This window comes from Eptatretus burgeri, chromosome 5, assembly GCF_056783735.1.
Source record: "Eptatretus burgeri isolate ZD-2024b chromosome 5, Ebu_testis_v1, whole genome shotgun sequence".
NCBI lineage: Eukaryota > Metazoa > Chordata > Myxini > Myxiniformes > Myxinidae > Eptatretus > Eptatretus burgeri.
The window spans coordinates 18,966,713-18,982,342 of record NC_140965.1 but is presented as its reverse complement, the minus strand read 5'-3'; the positions used below and the strand labels follow the sequence as shown (position 1 = coordinate 18,982,342).

General features: G+C 42.7%; 1 protein-coding gene across 3 annotated transcripts in view; it reads right to left on the bottom strand.

Annotated features, from left to right (window-relative positions):
- The window catches only part of TTC17 (tetratricopeptide repeat domain 17), a 94,655-nt gene that overhangs the window by 63,940 nt on the left and 15,085 nt on the right, over positions 1–15,630 (bottom strand). For all 3 annotated transcript variants that reach the window (XM_085880894.1, XM_085880896.1, XM_085880895.1), the window contains 3 exons: positions 5,618–5,727; positions 5,208–5,355; positions 1,524–1,663 (listed from right to left, as the gene is read on the bottom strand). In XM_085880894.1, coding sequence (XP_085737020.1) covers positions 1,524–1,663; positions 5,208–5,355; positions 5,618–5,727 — 398 coding nt within the window. The remainder of the gene's footprint in view (positions 1–1,523; positions 1,664–5,207; positions 5,356–5,617; positions 5,728–15,630) is intronic.

The window sequence follows — 15,630 nt, the reverse complement described above, 5'->3', positions numbered from 1 at the left end:
TGGCTGTGAGAAAAGCAGATGTTCGGCAAACCAGTGTAAATGTCGTCGTGCAAATGTTCGTTGCACAGATTTGTGCTCATGTACAGGTTTTGAAAATGTTGAAGAATCGGCAGTTGAACTTGAGTTGGTGAATGGTTCAGGTGATGATTCAAGTGATGGTGAATAGTGTCCATCTAGGTGTCTGTGCCCATCTTGCTTGTGTCGGTGTGTCTGTGCCCGACTTGCTTGTGTAACCTGACTTGCTTGTGTAAGACTAAGTGTACCAGTGCCTGACTTGCATGCATTGATCATGACATGGAATATATTCTCTCTGAACTTTGTCCGGCTGTTGTGGTTTGTTTACACGGGACCTCCCTAACTTCCTGACGTCCGACCGCCCTGTGCGGGGGTCTTCACTCATCCATTGTCGGCCACGGTAAAATGGATGGGCTGAGGAGATCGGGAAAGTCGGCAGCAGGAAAGAAACTCCAATGACCGCTTGCATGAGCAGTTCTCCTACCGTAATGTCCACAACACAGTCAATGACATTGGTGGGAAATTACCAGTAGTCAAAATTGGAACGTACGATTAACGATTATGTAGCGGAACAGTGATTTTTCTCTCGAACCCTGCAAAAACACGTACTTCCGGGTTGTGGCCATCACCATTTTGTCCACAATTCCCCCAGTTCGTCCGACTGGAGAGCTGTCACGTGACCGTGTGGCGTCCTCCGATTGGTTCTCACGCCCAATGAGTTTGGCCACCGCCCTACGCGAATCACGACGAAATCGCTGACTTTTCACCCCTTTTTCACCCCTTCGTGCCGGGTTATGAACTTGAAGAGTTATACCATTGCGAAGAACAGGTAATAATACACTATACAGCCGACTTTCATCCATAAGTAAATTTCTGTCACGAAATTTGATGTCCAAGCGTTTCTCGCTGAACGTAACACGGCCAATGAGGCAGTGTTGATTACGCCAACCAGAAACAATACATTATTTATTTATACATTACATTATACAAGTCTTCATTCCTGTTGTTTGTGTCCTTTATGAGGTCCATAAAAAAGTAAATTTCCCATTTGGAATGATTTTCAATTTTGTTTGACTGCCAGCCAGGCAGAGTAAAAAAATAAAATTCTTGTATTCCTCTCTGGGCAAATGTAATCGGGATAAATTCAGAGACAAAGTACTGCTAAAACGGCAGGTGTGTTTTCCAATTTGTGTTCAAAATATACCATTCAATTTAAATAAGTTGTTCCTCAACCATAAACTCACATTGATAGACAGACGGAGGACGGACATGAACCAATTCCTAAACTCAGCTTTTTGCGTCGCATGAGCAGAGTAATAAAGAGGATTTGTAATACCGGGTATCACCAAAGGTGGCGTTATTTCTGCCATGTCAATGTTAGAGTTTCGGCGACATCCACATTTGCTCTATAAAAATAGGAGATACCAAGCACAAGCACACTATACCCCCTTCCCAACTCAAAACAAATAATTTTACCTCGGAAATACCCCCCAAAGCCATAGCCTCACCGATGTTGCGCCTCGAGCTTGTGTTCGAGCTTTTGCTGGCATAATACCGCATGTCGACGTTGAGCTGCGGCCTTGAACCAAGGTTGCAGCATCAATGCCTGCTGGTAGAACAGGACTGAATGGTTGTACTCACCAAGCATCTGGAATAGACACACATGAGGAGCAAAAAAAACCATCAACAGCAAAAACAAAGTGCCCTTCGTTATCAAGAGGAAATTTTCTGACAGATATTAGGAAGACTTCTGCCGGTGATTGCCAGTCACCAAAATATACAAAATAAAAGGATTGGCGATTATCTGACAACCTTTTGGTGAAAGGATAAAAATCACTACAGCTGTTATTTGTTAATTTGAGGAAGACGTTTGTTCATAATTATAACAAATCTCATCAAAATTCAAAGACTTTTCCAAGTGTTTGGAAAGTGTGTTGTCAATTATATTATCAATCAAGGCAAGGAAGGCCTGGGTCTAGAACTGTACATAGGGCTGACAGGATGGCCTAGCGGTATGTACATTCGCTGTGAAGCTGTCTAGCCTGGGTTTGAATCCCGACCCAGCTATAAACTGTCAACCCAGTGTTTCACAGGCAGGGCGATTCATCAATATGTGTGCCATCCCTCAGTTGTACGTTAAACAGGTGTCCCATCTGCTAGCATTCGTAGGTGGGCATTAAAGATCCCATGGTGTCCTTCGCAGAGTGTGGGCAAGCTATCGCTGGTGCACTCAACAAATTACAAATTCCTGCCATAACCAGCAGAGGGCATTGCATCTACAGCACAGCCACACCCTCAGCCAATGATGCTACCCCATAGCACAAGGCTGTGAGGTAGGCAAAAAAAAGAAGTACTGTAGATGACTGCATGGTGTGAAAAATTCAGTTCACTGCTTAAGTAGTCAAGCACCCAAGGCTTTTTTTTGGGCCCAAACCAAAGTTAATTTCTGAATTGGATTATGATTTTACATAGGGATTCCTGATTATTAAATTAAATGCACTCGTTACCAAAAGTGTGCTGTCCATGCAAAATATCAGAAGGTAAAAACATGGCATTCCGATGGGCAATGTTTCCAGTGCCATTCCAGCGATTGTTGTTGCTGTTGTTGTTGTTGTTATTCTAGTATCTTCCCGTCCTAAGGGACAATTACAAGCCAAAAAGACTATAAAGAGAATAAATATTTTATTAATGAGATTATTAAAAAACAAAATGAAAACTTGAATGAAATGAATAACCGAGAACATCCAGGCAATCGGTGATCCAATCAATATCAACTGGACAAGAAATGTTATCGATAAATACACGTTCATTTAAGCCATTTCCAGAAAAACAACAACAATAACTAGAAGGGCACTCGGTAGAGCACCTACCTCCACCATGTAATGCCCGATCCATGACAACATATCGGGCCCAACACATTTTTTAAATATCATACTATATATCGTTTTTGGCCCTATGTCTAATGATGGGTGAAGAATCACTTTCTAGAATTAAATAATTCTCATATCCAGATTCGGATCTTCACCAAAGTTCAATCAATATGTCATGGTCACAAACCCAACCTGTCCACCAAGTTTCATCCGAATCCGTGCACAACTTGAGATATCGCGCTATATATTAGTTTAACTCAATATCTCAGTGGTGAAGAATCACTTAAAAAAAATAAAAAAATAAAAAAATAAAAATCGGATCTGGATTTGGATATTCACTAAAATTGAATCAATTCTTCTTTGCCACACACCCAACGTGTCCACCAAGTTTCACCTGAAACGTCCACAACTTTTTGAGATATGCTATACCGGCATTCCTCACTTTACGACCGAGTTCCGTTCCTACGACTAGGTCGTTAAGCGAATTGGTCGATAAGCGAGGATATATTTTTATACAGTATTTTTTACTTTTTTATGAGGATTTTTTTTTAAGCAAGGATTTTTTAATGTTAATACAGTAGTGTGCTGTATACTGTAATAAACAGAATAGAGGAAATCAGCTCTAATATACATAACTTAGGTTTGTATACTGTAAATACAGGTAATTGTTTTTATTTATTCTGAATAAAGAAAAGGTCTAAAGGAAACTCCAACTTGATAACTTTGTATTTTTATGTTCTGTAATATGAAAGAGTATGCAAATTAAAACAATCAGCAAAAATTATAAAAATGATGTACCAAAAAAAACATTAAAGTTATATAAAAAAAAGACATTCAGATTAACATTTTAGTCAATGAATCCTTCAAAGTGTGGTAGTGGTTTGGGGTCATCAGCGTCATCATCGGAGTTATCAGCAGGGTTATCAGGAGCTGTAGAGGGCCCGGGTAAGGGCGATGACGTCGAGGAAATGGAAGGACTTGTAGGGGTAGGGGTAGGGGTCCGGGTCCTGAGTGTAGCTTTCAAGAAGAATCCCGTTAGTGTGGTCTGTGTTGTAATTCTTTTTTTCTTCATAAATTTCACAATGGCATCGTAAAAGTTCATTCATTTGCCGTTCCAATTTCGTGAACCATTCAACATTCGGGTCCATACCCTGTAGTTCTAATATAGCCGCAGTCACTTTCGAGAACACACCAGCTAACCCCTTTACAGTGAACTTCTTTTGTACTTCTTCCATTCATTCCTCTTCTTCTTCCTCTTCTAAGTGCTGCTACGCTTCTAACTCTATTCACTCTTTGTGAGTTAGCTCTCCCTCGACATATTCCACTAATTCTTCAATATCTTCCACTTCAACATCTAAATTAAGCAAGTTCGCAAGTTCCACAATTTTTTTATTTATGACATCGATGCCGCCGACACTTCCTTTTCATCGACATCTTGTACTATGGGGTGCACAATAAAGTACAAATTTATAGACGAAATATGTAGTCTTGGAGATTGCGAACGCTCGTGTAGTGAATACCGACCGACTGCGGGAACGAGATTGAGACTGAGGGGAAAAAAACCAAACAAAAAAACGGTGATGCGCTGCCACTGCCGACTGATCGGAGAGCTGGTCGTAAGTCCGGGCGGTCGTTAAACAGGTAGGTCGTTAAGTGAGGAGAGCCTGTATATCGTTTTTGAGTCTCATCTCTCAATGGTAAAGAATCACTTAAAATTCTAGTAGTCGGATCTTCACCAAAATCTCATCAGTTCGTCCATGTCACACACTCAACCTGTCCACCAAATTTCATCCGAATGCACCCACAACTTTTTGAGATATCCTGCACACAAAGAAAGACAGACAGGGGTGAAAACATAACCTCCTTCCACTTCCAGTGTCTGAGGTAATTTGTACGGATGGACATACCTATGTACGGGACAACCGCAAAACATAATGCCTCCAGCGTCTTCATCAGCGAAGGCATAAAAAAGGATAGAACCTCAAAGAGACGACACCGTGGACATGTGCATGGTGCGGAAACATTAACACTCGATGGATGTAAACTTTCTCACTTAAAACAAAGTTAACAAATCTCAGACTCAGGGTTACCAAGTTTTGTGCAATCAGTTAACAGCAAATTCCGTTTCTCAGATATTCACAAAACATTGCAACTCATAATGAAATGGAGGAAAATTAACCTCTTTGCCAAGTAGGGAAAGGACAAATAGAATTACAACTTCAAGCACCAATGCAACTTTCACTCAAACAAACACTAAGACAATACAACGGTAAGGTGACGTAATGTTCACAATAAAAGTAGGTGAGCTACAGGTGAACTTACCGCATATATGTTTCCCAGAGTGTAATGACTGGTGACCGTGTCTACAGCCACATCCACAGCAGCATGGACGACGATGACGGCATCAGCAGAGAAATGCCCTCGGTGGAGAACATTACCGAGGTTAATCAGGGCGATGTCTTTATGTTCCCTACAAATGGCATAAAGTTCAGAGAGATATCTCTGATGTAAACCAAAAATGCCTCCCCAAAAAAGTTTGATACCAGAGTTACATGATTCAGAAACCAAACGTACGGACCATGTGGAAAAGCACGTAAACAAAGAAATTTAATGCCAGCACATACGTCAGAGGAACTAGAGTTCATGTCATTTGACTTCCTAAAAACTGAGCAGGACTGGGCAGAGGAATGTTAAGGGTGCACAGCACCCAAAATCACGGGTTGTGACGTTACCTAGGTGAGAGATGCAGCGCCCGCATCGCACACTCCACCACATGAAATGGCTGGTTCTTCATCCGCCAGAAAAACGAAGCCATGTTGTACAACACCCAGGACGTGTTGTTCTTCAAACATGCAAAAGTACACCACATTGTGACTTTTCCAATGAATGTTAAGCCACAATGCAGTAAATCAAACCATATTGCAAATGAATAAATAAACAAATAAAAGAAAGATGTGTATATATATATATATATATATATATATATATATATATATATATATATATATATATATATATATATATATATATATATATATATATATATATATACACATGTCCCCAGGAACAGGGGGAGGAAAGAAAGACTTGAATAAAGTAAAAAGAAAGAAAAACTAAAAGGGCACTCAGTAGAATGCATATCTCTGCCCCGCAATGCCTGATCCACGAGAACATATCGGGCCCAATCAATACATTTTTGTATCATGCTACGTTTCGTTTTTGGCCCCAACTCTCAATGGTGAAGAATCACTTAAAAAATTAGCGGATCCGGATCCAGATCCAGATATTTACCAAAATTGAATCAATTTGTCCTTACCACACACCCGTGTCCATCAAGTTTCAAACGAATCCGTCCACAACTTTTTGAGATATCGTGCTATATATCATTTTTGGCCCGATCTCTCACTGGTGAAGAATCACTTTTAAAAATACTAGTCGCCAGATCCGGACTCGGATCTTCATCAAAATCGATTCACTTCGTCCTTGTCACACACCCAACCTGTCCACAAAATTTTACCCAGATCCACAACTTTTTGATATATCTTGTGCACAACCACAGACAGACAAACAAACAAGAAGACATCATACAGAGAACCACACTCACAAAATCCATAAAACAAATTTGACCTCAAAAATAATTGGTGGTTGAATTCAATGACCGTTGTAGGCTGACATCACTTTGTCCGACCGTCGTAGGCTGACCAGGTGTGTTGTATGTTATGGGATCGGCATGTTTCAAAATTTCCCTGGACACCATTTATGTCCATGCCATGTCTCACCGTCATGTCCGTGAGATGTCGATGTCCCTCCCCAGCGGATGGGGGATTGTGGAGGAGGGAGGAGAGTGGAAGGAGGCAGGGTGTGGGATGATGGTGGGTATTGTGGGTGGGGGGGGTGGGTGATGGAGGGGTGTGTGGAATTGTGGTGATTGTGGGGGGATGGTGGAGGGGAGGGTGTGGGATGGTGGAGGGGGAGGGTGTGGGATGGTGGAGCGGGGAGGGTGGAGGGTGTGGGAGGGTGTGGGATTGTGGAGGGGGAGGGTGGAGGGGGAGGGTGTGGGATGGTGGAGGGGGAGGTTGGAGGGGGAGGGTGTGGGATGGTGGAGGGGGAGGATGTGGGGTATTGTGGGGGATGGTGGAGGGGGAGGGTGTGGGATGGTGGTAGGTATTATGGGGGGGGACAGTGGAGGGGGGGGTGGGAAGGTAGTTGGTAAAGTTGATGGGGGATTGTGGGGAAGAATGGGACCTCCCTGAAAGTTTTATCGTCCTTGGTCAAATCCTCTTGGAGGAGTAGATGATGATAATACATATAAACTTTCTCTCCACTTAAAATAGGCAGTGGTTCATTTGATCTGCAGAAATTTGTGTTGATAATAGAAATTATTTTCATTGCTCTTGTGGTAACTGTTGGGCAATGACAACAGGTGTTTGATTCACTGCTGAAATTGTCTGTGTATACTGCGCATGTGTCGGTAGCTGGGTAGAGATGGAGTTTCAGTTTCGAGTGACTGCTGTTGCTTCCGCTTAATCATGGGGATGGCAGCCAAACTCAATCATGGTGGACAGGCACAATACCGAGCCATCTCTGTTGTTTCATAACGTGCTCGTAAAATGTTCCGAGCACAAAAGCGAGCATTTTGTCGGCCCGATTCACACACGGGTATTTTGGACAAACCTCGTCCAATTTCTGGCAAATCTAGGGTCTTTTGGCCATTGGTGTTGAATTAAATCATCTCAGTTTGGACTACTATACCAGCACCAATAATGGATGCATCGACTCGGCAAACTTGTGGAAAATCGAAATTATTAGCCATTTGAGTTCAATCTAACTGCGATGTAACCCATACACAGTACGGATCTGGTGGTCTACTTCCATGTGTAACGTCATGACTAATCTGAAGAGGAAGAAGATTTCGACTTTTAAATCGCAAATTTACCTCCTTTATAATTCGGAAATTGGAAAAAGACGCATCATTTCTATTTTGTCGGGTATCAAGGGATAGATAAGCAGAGGTGATCTGAGTGTTTGGGTTCCCCTTTGAGAAGAGCAACGTCACTTCTTGACTTCTAGTTCCAGGTCCGAGTGTGTTGGATGTTGGCTTATGCTATGCCTCCTTCAAGTTCATCCAAGCTAAGTTTTCAGGACCAGATCCGTGGTGTCTTTCTGTTACGTTTTTGTCCCCATGTTGCTGGTTGTGTTTGTCAAATTTTCTGTTTAACTGTACCTTGTTGTCATAGGCGTACAAGGTGGGTGTTATAAAAACATCTCTTTCAGTCATGCCTGGTGTTGGCTTAATGGTTAGGGTGTCAGGCTTTGGATCCAAAGGTCCTGAGTTCAAATCCAGCTCAGCTGTTGAATTAATACCAGGTGGGGTTAACTCGGCCTGTCATACTTCCAAGGTCGGCAAAATGAGTGCTGGCATGCTGGTATACTGTGTCAGGAGTGGCGACCTGTCCAGGATTGTGCCCAATAGCCAAGGAGACTGCTTAAGCAGCATTAATGCTCTGCACAGAGTATGGTCCCAATCTCCTCCTTTCAGTCGATGGTGGTCAGAGGGGGAAAATGCCCCCTGCCCCTCTAATTTTTTTTTTTTAACCAGCGTAGCTTTAATAACTAGTGTATAAAAATATAAAGATGATAAACTATCGTGACATGATAAAATGTCATGAGATGACAATTATGACAGCCTGTGATGTAAAACCTCTCATCAATTGTCATACATTTGACTATTTTTGCAATTATAAATCGTAATCGTTTGGGATTAAAGTGCTAGTAAAAATATGATAAATATCGAAGTTCGTATACATCCGGCAAGTGGCAGCTTGGCCAGACTCCCAGAGGCTTCACCTGCCCTCAATCACTTTCAAAATTATGCATTTCCATCCTTGAATGTATGTTACGCAGAAACACAAATGGCTGATGGTAGGGAAATCGCCAGAACATTATGGGAGGGCAAAGAAGCCGTCCAGGGCCCTGAGACCTCTGAAGATCTGATCAGGATTCTCAACGACTTGCTAATTGGCTGTTCGTGTTTCCGAATTATGTCTTCGGAAGGTCTTATTCCTTCTGTGGAGACCGTTCGCGACTTTGGGACTTCGTGAGAAGGTATGCTCTCACTGGCCTTCGGGGAAAGCTGTCATGTTTCGGGACTTCTTAGCGGAGATTCATTAAAGGGGTTTCAGAAGTTTGTTTATCGGCTGTTCCTGCCGCCGAAGAGCTATTGTTAGTTAACCATTTTGAAATTACCCTCGGTTCGATTCTTTAGTTTGCTCAAAAGTGTTTAAAACGACTAAAGAGGGAATCACCCCATGCAATGGCTGGCTTATTATGGCTGGCCTTGCCTTGGGGGAAGGAGTTTCTCCAAAACATGTATGCAGCACCTTGCATAAAGGCCTTTTCTAAATGACAATCATGACATCATTTTGAAAGGGTCATATTGGGTTGTGCTACTACTAGAGTACATCCTTGTACCAGTGAAGTGTACATTCGGGCAATGGAGCCATCATTCAGGCAAATCTGTAGCCGCCCCCACCCCCCCCCCAAAAAAAAAATTGGCTCGCACACCCATGCTTGTTGGGGTGAATTGTCAAATTTGTGTCCCTGTGAGTGCCTCCCTGGCCAACTTGCCAAGGCTTCAGGTTGTGGGTGCGCAAATTCCAAATTTCCTCTGACGCCGCATGCCTCGTTCCACTTTCTTTATTCCAAGTGTGGTCTTTTCATGTTCCTCAACTTTATCTTATTCGCTCCGCCAGGCTTCAATTTTTTACCACTCCAAAAACAAATCACAAACTCAATCTGCCTGTATTTCATTTTTTCATACATTCTTTATCTTTTTCTTTCCCAATACCTCTGAATTGAACTAACATTCTTCGAAATTGAATTAATTTGCTTGTTACTTTAAAAGTTTTTTGCAACATTGAAAAAATACTCAAATTGCCAGATTTCTCCATCAGGATCAACCCAAGTCTTTTCCTTCTTCTTCTTCTTCTTCTTCTTCTTCATCACAACAAATTCCTCATCTTCTTCACAAAGCTTCCTTCCCAAACGTATCTAATTCACCAACGCTTGGTCGATTGACCACTCCCCCTTCCCGACAGCACTACTTTCCACCATGCCTTTAACAACCATCCATTTTACCCCTCCCGTGATGACTGTATCCATATATCTAGATTGGGAATCATGAAAAGTCCAGTTTGCAGAGGTTGCCTGCACAAGACCAATTCCATCATCAAACCCCTTCAACTCAGTGCCCTCCCTCTCATCATCTTCAACACTCTCACATCCTCCAAACCACACACTCGCAGTGCTCCCCGCTTCAGCATCGATCCACCTCATGTCCCTAGATTTCTGCTTCATGCTCACCACCACCCATAATCCCCCTCACCCCAATTTGTACCTTCCCAACTTCACTCCACCCATCTCAGCTTCATTCTGACCCCACCCCCTCTCCCCATTCCTGCACCCTACCCTACCAACAGTGCTGCATGCCCTGTTCTGAATTGTGTGGACCTCAAACATCCGAGGCCTCCACTCCAACCTGACAGATCTCTTAATCCAGGCACTGCCGATAAACCGGACATTATATGCTTAACAAAATCCTCCAAAACAGGACATCCCTGACTCCTTATAGTGTGTGTGTGTGTGTGTGTGTGTGTGTGTGTGTGTGTGTGTGTGTGTGTGTGTGTGTGTGTGTGTGTGTGTGTGTGTGTCTGTCTTCCAGTTTGAGAGGCCTAAACCCTGTCCTGAGGACAGAGTTGCACATTTGATCAAAAACTCCATTTCTCACCATCTGTGTACTGCTCTTAGATCTCCAAACCATTAGCTGTGACTTCTCCTCCACTCCCACCGCTTGTGTGTGTTCTACTGTCATCCTAATATTAACAACTCCATTTACATCTCTCTTTCAGCCAACATGGACCAAACTTTAACCACCCATCCTAACTTTCTCTTCCTCATGTGGTGATTTATGCTGTTAACATGCCAACTGGCTTTGTGTTGATTCCTCTCAAGGCATGGCACAGCAGGAAAGGACTTCTGTGACAACATGGTCCTGACTCCATCTGCAAACTTTCTGATCAGATTTCTGCCATGAGCAAATCTTCCCTTCTGGAATAGATGATGACTAACTTCCCTGCTAATATCTCCTGTTCTTCTTCTGCTCCATTTGGTTCATCCTGTTCATGTGCTTGTGAGAGTCAACATTTCCCTGGCTATTCTCAGAGAGCCACCTCAGTGCTGGAAGTCTGGCAGCTCACTCAGGCTGACTGGTGCAAGCCCCCATCTAACCTCAGGCCGAGTCTCTTATACCAGCTGCTGATATTAACTCAGTCTGGGAATTATTCAACCGAAACCTGCTCTCTGCAGATTCATCCCATCTCGTCTTCAGTTGTCATACCCTTCCTCCTGCCCATGGTACACCGATTTCTGCCATGAAGCAGTTGCCTTGCAACTTGCCTTTTCTTCTTGGAAGGCAAATCCAACCAAACGCAACCTCAGATCACTCTACAAAGCCAGCAACAAGTGTGTGTCCAATCTCACAAGAGCCGGAAAACATCTGCCCAATATCAACACTGACCTTTCAAACTTGTCAACTTCCACAAAAACATGGTGGCACCACATCCAACTATGCTGAGAAGGATGAATGCCTCAATTCTGTGTCTGCCTTCAAATATTGTGGCACGACCCCTCATTCTCTGTACACACCCAATGACCACTGGAATCTGTCTTTTTCACCTAAGGTGGCGGCGAACTTTCTGCCAACCCTCAACTCCGACTCTGCAACTGGCCTGGGCGGCATCAGCATGTGCCCCAAAAACATGCTCTGCTGCTCTTGCACATCTTTTCTGCTCCGCTCACCCTATCATTTGCCCAAGGTAATCTTTCATCTGCTTAAAAGTCAGCCAACATCACTGCATTACATTAACATGGTAAAACCAACCCCCTTAACTACAGACCTATCAGCTTTTTTCCAATCAACAACAACATCATGGAATCCATCTTTGCAGTTGACAAAATCCTTCTTTTTCTCCAATGACCTGATCCCACCATCAGTTCAGTATCAGACACTGTCACTCCATCTTGGACATGCTGCTCCTGCTCTCCCAACAATGGATGGAGGCCCTCAGTGTCAGAAATGAGATCAGGGCCATCTTTCTAGTCGAGACATATATTGAGCATTCAATACACTCTGCCACCCCGCCTTGCTCTCCAAATTCACATCCAAGGCCAACTCCACACATGGCTGACAGACTTTCTCCACTCTCGAAGCAAATGTGTGGCTCTACCCGATCCTCTCACCTCCTCTCCCTGTCAAGGCTGTTTTAGGACCAGTCCCATTTCTAATCTTCATTAACAATATCTCTGACTGAAAAATACCCTTCATCTCTTTGCTGATGACTCCATCCTCTGCCAAAGTATCCCTCATCCTTTAGATATACAAGCAGCAGCCTCTTCCATCTCTTGCAGACCTTGAAAGATTCAAGAGCTGGTGAACACTTGGACTATCTCTTTCAAGCCTGACATATCTCACTATTTCTCTCCAAAAGGACCGCCTGACAAATTCATCTGCTCTCTTTACAATCCTCTTGAATAATTTCAGTCACTCAAACATTTGGGCATCACGATTAGCCATTATCTTTCTTGGGCAAACCACATATCTAAGTTGTGACTCCAGAGCCAGTCGCAGACAGGAATCGTTTGTCATGTAAAGTTTTTCCTTGGTACACCTGAACTTTTATCTACCTATAACAAGGCTTTCATCTGCAGCTTTATCGAGTACAACTCTCCCCTCTGGGCTGGCGCCCATGCTTCACACCTTCTTAAGCTTAACGCAGTGGAAGCAAGGCCTTCAAAATCATTGGCATCTCCTGTGATGAAGCCGAGTCTCTGGGCTGATCACTTTCACATCGCAGACAGGTCGGGGGTCTGTCTTCTACCGCCTCCTTCTGGTCTTGTCCCTTCTGCTCTTTCAGTGCACTGTCCCCACCCACCCAGGTTTCTGCAGGGCACTCACTCACATCCACTCCTTCATTCCTCTTTTCCCCCCTATTAACAACCATGATATTTTCTATCCACATTAACTCTCTCAAGGCCCCACCGCTTTCCAAGTTTCCATTTTCACCTTCCATTTCTGCGATTGAGAGCTTGCAGTTATATCCATCTTGTTAACCATCTGTGTCCTCCTCATCCCTTATTTCTCCAAGTCTATTTTGTCCAACTTTGCTGTTGGTGTGTCACCAAACCCCTCTTTCTCTTGTTATTCTCATTGTTACGTCCTGATCTATACTGTGTCCCAGCTCCTCCATGAGCTTCGACACTGAATACAAAAAAACAACAACATATCCATAGGGTCAAAGAGAAACCAGAGCTTTTCTCATCAATTCTGAACCACGCATGCACCACACGCACATCTGCACAGGCACCCACACACAACGTTCAAAAGGCTTTGTTCTGCTAGGATATTGGTTCTAATTTGACATGAAGAACCTTTGTTGAGCAAATGTAAAAGTAATGTATGTACAGTTGATTAATAAGAGAATTTATCTTAATGGTACATTTACCCAACATCCATAATCCCACATCTCCTGCTTTCACACCTGTGCTGAAAATCAAGATGACAATGAAGTAACAAAGATGGTGGTAGAACAAATAACAATGAAACTTCTGGTAAACAAAAATATCCATTACCATAGGGTGATTGGCTGTCACGGACATTCATAATAAAGAGCACCTTTGGAGCGAGATGTTTTTGATGAATAAGGTTAAGAATTATATCCTGCACTGGCTATATAGACATCCCAAAGAATCCTACACAAAAGGCATTTCAAAGCTTTCAAGACATTGGGACAAGTGCGTGCCCAGAGATAGCGAGTAGTCAAACCGCTTTTATCCGGATTTGTCGGAACCAAGAGTGTTCTGGATAATAATGGATGTCATCAATTAAAAATAATGATTCAAATTTTTTTTAATGATCGTCATCATGTTATGTTGTACCAAAACCCTAACCCGAATAATACCAACTTCCCTCCCCCCCCCATCATTTTCTGTGTATTTGGACTCGCCCCGTGCAGACAATGGCAGGCACCATGTTGGACGTGGAACAAATGAGTGAAATGCACTTCAATCGGTTTGTATATTTATTGTTGTGAACGTTACACAACCGAGAAACATCAATTGATATGCTTCCATCTGCACGAGACATCAACCCACTGTTAATTCTTTTTTAGGTCATCTCTACCGAGATGACCTAATAAAGCCGGACCAAATGTCCGTCCGTCAACAATTATTTTTTCCGATCTTGATGAAACTTAGTATGTGGGTAGAGGTCGATGAGTGTTGCACAACGATATAACTTTTGTCCGGGTTCAAGGTCAGGGACGAGGTCACGAAAGTTATAAAAATCGCCATTTTCAAAACCTATCTAGTCTGCCATTCTACAAGATGTTCGGCAACTGTTTATTGATTATGATAGCAAAAAAATATTATCTTGTATCGAACTGGACAGATTTTTGAATTTCCTTCCCGTTTGAGCGTCACGTGATCTGGAAGATGGCCAAAAACGCCGATGCGATTCGCAAAGAAGGAAGGAGAAATGAAATATAAATATAAAACACATTTTTAGCCTTTTATATTTATACATTTTTCGCCGAAGGTGCAAAAGTTTCAAAACCTGAAACGTAAACGTCGGCATTTATTTTCAAAATATAATTCCGTGCGCGCGCGCGCCAAAATGCCGAGTCATCTTTAACCAAACTGCGTAGTAGAACTGCGCAGTAGTCCGGTCATGGCGTCTGAGCAGTGGCCAGCGTGGTTCAGGTTGATTGTGGTTTCTGGGGCGAAGGTGATTGTTAAGAAGTATGTCGGCGGTATAAATTTGAGTGACTGTATTGGTGATTTAATCACGCAACATCTTGACAACTAATATTCTGGCCGAACGATTGCATCAATTCAGTGCATCAGCAGGGATAATTCGCAGGCTCCTCTCGATCGTGCCGATATCTAACATAATCACCGGCGGACATAGGGCTGCAGGCTGTGGGGCGAGGCCACGGATCCCGGATGAGGGGATAAGTGATAAATTATGCTACATGCTTCGGGCTTTCTGATTAATATATCAATGAGTACATTCCATAATTAATGAATTAATAATTAATGAATCTGGCATACAAAATGTTTTTTTCATACCTGACACGTTACTTTGTGCAGTGTCACGAAACTTCTGTGGAATTAATAATTAATGAATTTGCTAGCTCTAACGATTTTTTAAACCTCAATATCTCTATAAATACTTGACCAATTTTCATTCTGAAAGTTGCATTATAATCAGTGAAGAATAATCTACAGGATTATCATAATCTCCAAGAGCTAAGCCTATTTTTTTTCGGGTTTTTTTCTACAACCGGAAGTGAAATGTCCCCAGAGAGTGGACGGACCGGAAAACCACGTATTGCACTTAATGGTGATTCTGATGTGTTAATCCGGGTACCAAATGAACAATACATATTTATTAATTATGTCATTAGTAGTATTATCCTAGTGTATATCTGTGAACTATTTCAATATAAACGGTTAGTTTGGACTGTTTCACGGTTACCTGAACTGAACATTGAGAACTTGTGGTATTATAGAGATGACCGTCACCCCCACACGGGGGTAATTTTTGTAACATGGTCTCGGCTTGTGGAAAAGCAATTACACAGAGCAAATCAGGACACAACATAACAAAGGGAACAGCAGGAGAAAGGGA